At 35.2% G+C, this 6,000-nt stretch overlaps 1 protein-coding gene across 4 annotated transcripts in view; it reads left to right on the top strand.

The window, feature by feature from the left end:
- The first annotated feature begins 387 nt into the window (after positions 1–387).
- The window catches only part of LOC129288432 (K(+) efflux antiporter 2, chloroplastic-like), a 44,491-nt gene continuing 38,878 nt past the window's right edge, over positions 388–6,000 (top strand). For 2 of the 4 annotated variants that reach the window (XR_008588004.1, XM_054924997.1), the window contains exons 1-8: positions 389–600; positions 768–2,485; positions 2,954–3,125; positions 3,210–3,300; positions 3,641–3,777; positions 3,866–3,925; positions 4,040–4,159; positions 4,596–4,664. Coding sequence is in view for 3 of the 4 variants with exons in the window: in XM_054924997.1 (XP_054780972.1) it covers positions 861–2,485; positions 2,954–3,125; positions 3,210–3,300; positions 3,641–3,777; positions 3,866–3,925; positions 4,040–4,159; positions 4,596–4,664 (2,274 nt within the window). In the remaining variant the exon portion in view is untranslated. Of the gene's footprint in view, positions 601–767; positions 2,486–2,953; positions 3,126–3,209; positions 3,301–3,640; positions 3,778–3,865; positions 3,926–4,039; positions 4,160–4,595; positions 4,665–6,000 lie in introns of all 4 variants that reach the window. The other 2 variants (XM_054924996.1, XM_054924995.1) reach the window with 2 other exon arrangements.

Genomic DNA, 6,000 nt, shown 5'->3' with positions numbered 1-6,000 from the left:
ATTCAAAATATTCTCAAAAGGATTCTATTTTTTAATAAGAAAATATAATTATCAAATCCTTTATTTATATTTGAATTGAGAAAAAATATATTAATTAAATGAAATTTAAAAAAGATTCAACAAAATAGAAGAGTAATCCAATAATTTATGAATCTACCATTCCAATTGGACATATTGTTCATTGACAGAACAAAAATTTCAATGATAAAACAAAGAAAATCATAAACAAATAGAAAAATTTTAAAAAAGATAATGAAAATGGTTTTGAGAGAAATATTTGCTCCAAGAACAAAAATAGAGCAGATATTTATTCTGTTTCTGTCCTATTCAACTGCACAATAAAACGTAGTTTCATTCAGGCCAAAGGAAAAAAAAAAAAAAAGAAAAAGAAATACGTAGTTTCACGCTCGGACAAGGCAGTGGCATTGAGAACGAGACCGGTTTATGGCTTACCACTTGGGGGAAAAAAAATCAAGTGAAGCTGAGCTTTGACGACCCCGACGGTTCATTCGGCCTTTTGCCCCATTGATTTTTCAGCTTCACTCGAAACCATAATCCGTTCTTATACTGTTCTTGATACGTATTGAATTCATCGTTTATGTAATTTTTCGTTACCCCCTCAGCTTGTTTCTTTGTTGTACTTTGTACATGCCTGCTGCATTTAATTTTCAGTATCGCTGGAAATATGAATGTGACAATTTTTACTTCGTTCTGTTGAGCGTTTCTGATTCTCTTCGGGACTTTTTTTTCTTTTTTTTTTTCTCCAGGCGACGGAATAATGGCTTATTAATATACGCAAAATGTATTAAATAGTGTTTCTATCGTTGAGGATTGGGTTCTGAAGATCAAGAGATTTTAACATGGATATAACTTGTAGCTTACCGCAGTCAAGAATATTTGGTGGAGGGATCGGTTACAGACAAAAGTATAGTTTCGGTTCTTGCATGACATTCAGAAGATATTTTGGTTGTGCCTTCCTTGGCAACTCGAGTACTATTTTGAAAGCACGATTTAGTGGGATAAACTTAACTAGCAGTACTGCTTTTCGCAATGCTAGATTGGTTTCCGTGGGAGAGTTCAAAGTTTTGAATATGAAGAGAACTTGGTCTAGTAAGAAAAGTGATATTTCTATGGGATCCAAAGCAATTTGGGTAAAGTGTCAGGGTAATGATTCTTTGGCTTATGTTAATGGTAATGGTCGCAATGTAGATTATGTGAAAGGTTCTGGTGAGGAATTGGAATTAGGGCCTACTTCCAGTGCTGAACTGACTGTATCAGTGGAAGAGGAAGGGGGACATGAAGTAGAAGATGACACGCACAGTGTGGATGAACTTAAAGAATTATTGCAAAAGGCCTTGAAGGACTTAGAAGTTGCAAGAGTAAATAGTGCCATGTTCGAGGAGAAGGTTAAAAAAATTTCAGAGACTGCAATATCTTTGCAGGACGAAGCATCGAATGCTTTGAACAATATTAATTCTACTTTTGATGCTATCCAAGACATTGAGACTGAAGAATGTATAGCGAAAGAAGCTGTTCAAAAAGCAACTATGGCTCTTTCGTTGGCTGAGGCGAGGCTGCAAGTGGCCATCGAATCTATGGAGGTTGCAAAAGAGGAGCATGATTCTCTGCAAGGTTCTAATGAGAGTGATGGGGACAATGACATAACTGAAGAGGAGAAAGCACTTTTGGTTGCTCAAGAAGATCTCAAGGAATGCCTGACAAATTTAGAAAATTGTGAAGCAGCACTGAGACATTGGCAAAATAGAAAGGAGGAATTGCAGAATGAAGTGGAGAAGTTGAACGAACTTGCTGAAAAGGCACAGCTGAATGCATCAAAAGCAGAGGAGGATGTCACAAATATAATGCTTTTAGCAGAGCAAGCTGTTGCCTTTGAACTTGAGGCTACTCAACGAGTAAATGATGTTGAGATTGCCTTGCAGCGAGCAGAAAAATCCATTTTGAGTCCTAATGTTGATACCATAGAAACTATACAAGTACAAGACGCAGAGGGTATTTCTGAGGAGGAGAAAGAAGTTCAGGACTTTTCTGGTGATTTCATTGCTGAAGGGGATATAGATTTGCCAATTGATGATGAATCCTTGCTTCAGAAGCAATCACCAGAAATACTAACTGATAAAAGCAGCCAAAGTTTAGTAGAGTTAACTCACTCTGATTACTTGAGTGATCATGAGAACGTACAGTTAAACTTAGACTCTTCTGCAGAAGCTGAAACAGAAAGAGAGAAATTGAAGAATACCGTTCAGACAAAAAAACAGGAGACACAGAAAGATTTTACTAGAGATAGCTCACCCTTTGCTGCCAAAGGATTATTGAAGAAGTCATCCCGTTTCTTTTCTGCATCTTTTTTCTCTTTTTCAGTAGATGGAACTGAGTTCACACCAGCATCAGTTTTCCAGGGTTTTGTGGAATCTGTACAGAAGCAGTTACCTAAGATGGTTCTTGGGTTATTGTTAATGGGAGCAGGGTGCGTATGATCTCGCAGAATCATCTTTGTTTTGTTGCTGTTGCTTTTTGTTTCACTCCTTTTAGAAGTTGTTTGCACATGTCTTGCAGTTGCCAAATTATATATGTATATTATAAAATAATGAAAGTAGTGCAAAATATCGTCATGGTATTTGAAGATTTTTTTTTTTTGTGCCTCTTGGAAAAACAGTATTAAGGCGTTGTATTTGCTTGGTCATTGCAAAGTAGCTCCCTTGACACCAAGGAAAAATATAAATGAATGCAACACATTAACTAGACATGAATCTCTTCCAAATACCCAGGTTGTTCAAAAGCTGATTTTGAAAATAAAATTGATCAAATTGAACTTCATCAAGTTGTTATTTTCTTGGTCGTGAGGGAGACTATTTCATGCCTTAATATTTTTTTAATATGCACAAGTTAATATGAAGATACCCTGCATTCATCCAGTGATGTAAATTTTTCACAGGGCTGCCTTTTTTGCCAATCGAGGAGAGAGGAACTCTCAGCTCTTTCAACAGCCAGAAGTCATTCCAAGCAGTGTTGAAGAAGTTTCCTCAAGTGCAAAGCCTCTGGTCAGACAACTTCAGAAACTTCCTAAGAGAATTAAGAAAATTATTGCATCATTACCTCAACAAGAGGTATGGTTTTTATAATAATAATTTCCCCCTTCTCTAAATTGGATTCAACTTGCTGACTTTATCTTTGTATCCTATTTTTGTCAGGTGAATGAAGAGGAAGCCTCTCTCTTGGACATGCTTTGGTTATTGTTAGCGAGTGTTATATTTGTGCCTATATTTCAAAAAATTCCTGGAGGTAACTCAGTTGCCTTGTTTCTTATTGAACACACTCTGTTTAAATATAATAAAGTTGTTCCTCTGGAAGTTTAATCTTCACATATTGCTAAAATGAAAATTTGATTATGATTTATTCCTAATCACTATTTGTTAGTTTGGCTGTGTAATGTTGATAGTAAGTGGAAGCAGTGGTGTTTGAAGCAAATTATGAATTGAATAGAAAAATTTTGCTGTTGTCATCTGAATTAAGCTTTGGGCTTTGTAAAATTTCTTTTAGACGTATATGTCATATAATTGGTTGTCTGACATTCATATCTTGTCTTTATAATGCTGTGCCTTTCATCTGCGTCAATGTTTAGGGAGTCCTGTTCTCGGCTACTTGGCTGCTGGTATCTTGATTGGGCCTTATGGTCTCTCCATCATCCGTCATGTTCATGGAACAAAAGCAATAGCTGAATTTGGAGTTGTTTTCCTGTTATTCAATATTGGCCTGGAGGTTTAGCTTCCATACTATCGTGTTTTATATTCTTTTTGTTGTTACCATAATCAAGAGCAGAAACTAAAGGTTTTAAATCCTTGTTTAGCTCTCTGTTGAAAGGCTTAGTTCAATGAAGAAATATGTCTTTGGATTAGGCTCTGCTCAGGTGATTGAGAACTCTTTTTCCATTCTTGTTATTATTGTTCACCGCAAGCTGCATTTTACATGCTAGTAATGTATGAAGCATTGATTCTTGGCATGTTTGAATATTCAAATTCAGGTGTTGGTGACTGCTGTAGCTTTTGGCTTGGTGGCTCATTATGTTTGTGGTCTACCTGGCCCTGCTTCAATTGTTATTGGGAATGGTCTGGCATTATCATCCACTGCTGTTGTTCTACAAGTAATATGATCACTGTCTGCCCTTTTTTATTATTTTTTATTTTTTAAATATCTACTGTTATCAGGGGCTTGTAACTTTGGCATAACACTACACAAGTAGTTTTTTTTTTTTTGGGGCCTGAACACACTGTAGTGAATTTATACTCCACCCAAATGCTTCTATATCTTTGACATTCCATTTTGGTGATTTCCACCTTTAAGAATTGATTGGAGTTTTTTTCTGTTGTAAGCATCTTTTAATGAAAGAAATCATATCTTAAAATACGTGACAGCCTGTATTGTACCAGTTTTCCCTCAGTGTTTGTTGCTCATCTAAGAGTTTAAATTAAAAAATTTACTGTAGCAGTGTAGGATGTGCTTCTTCTAGCTTTTATTTTATGGTTTAATATCAACAGAGTCTGTTAGGTTGCGCTAACTTTTGTGAGCATGTTTTGCAGGTATTGCAGGAGAGAGGTGAGAGCACATCACGGCATGGTCGAGCTACTTTTTCTGTTTTACTTTTTCAGGTTATGTTTTCATCTCCCCTTCTAACAATACTTGAGGAATTTTCTGGTGAATGATGTGCAAGAGAAAATCATTATTGGGGGTAATCTGTTTAATGAATTTTAATGAGATCTTCCAATCCAAGAGAATGCCGAACGATTGGAGGAGAAGCACCTTAGTTCCTATTTATAAAAATAAAGGAGATATTTAGAATTGTGCTAACTACAGAGAATTTAACTTATGAGTCATACTATGAAATTATGGGAAAGAGTGACTGAGCATAGATTGAAATTGAAAACTAATATTTTTGAGAATTAGTTTGACCTCATGCCAGAGAAGGCAACTACAAAAGAGATTTATCTACTAAGGAGATTAATGGAAAAGTATTGATATAAAGGTAAAGATTTACATATGGTTTTCATTGATTTGGAAAAAGTTATGATCGTGTACCGAGAGAAATACTTTGAAAGGCATTGGAAAAGAAGGGTGTCTGAGTTGCTTATATTCGAGCTATATAAAACATGTATGAGGGGGCAACAATTAGTATAAGAACGTTTGGTGGTGAAACAAGATTTTCTTATGAAGATTGGACTGTATCAAGTATTATCTTTGAGTCCTTACTTGTTTGATCTTATCTTAGATGTTTTGACTGAGCATATTCAAGAGGAAATTCCTAAATGCATTCTTTTTGCGAATGATGTAGTTCTTATTACAGAGGCAAGAAAAAAGATAAATTGTAAATTTGAGTTATGGCGTAAAATAGAATATTGGAGTCAAAAGGTTTCCATGAGTAGGAGTAAAATGGAATATTTACATTATAATTTTGATAAGGGGTTAGTGAGTAGTAACTTAAAAGTGAAATTGGATGATCAGACCATACCTTAAGTGGAAAAAGTTTAGATATTTGGGAGCAATTATTCAACAAAATGGGAAAATCGATGGAGATATTGCACATAAGATATAAGTGGGATGTTTAATTGGAAAAAGGCTATAGGAGTTATCTGCGATCGTAAGGTACCTGATAAGCTTAAAGGAAAGTTTTATCGAACTACTATAAGACCAACAATTTTATATGGTAGTAAGTGTTGGGCTTTGACGGGACAACAAGAGCATAAATGATAAGACATATGGAAAATGCTACCTCAGAAAAAAATGATTGTAGCTGTGTTACTTTTCAATTACTGTTGTTTGTCATTTTCCTTTTCAACAATTAGGAATATTTTACAATTTTATTTTAGCAAGTGGATAGAGGTTTCCTCATGAAGAAGAAAACCTCATTCCTAGAAAAAAATTACTGAATTGTATTTGAGGAAGATTTGATGAATGAACGTAGTTAAGATACTCTAAATGCTCTCTCCC

Source organism: Prosopis cineraria, unplaced genomic scaffold, assembly GCF_029017545.1.
Source record: "Prosopis cineraria cultivar Desert tree isolate PC_DT_omini unplaced genomic scaffold, ASM2901754v1 PC12, whole genome shotgun sequence".
NCBI classification, from domain to species: domain Eukaryota; kingdom Viridiplantae; phylum Streptophyta; class Magnoliopsida; order Fabales; family Fabaceae; genus Prosopis; species Prosopis cineraria.
The sequence above is the reverse complement of the archived record's forward strand: the minus strand, read 5'-3'. Positions and strand labels throughout refer to the sequence as shown.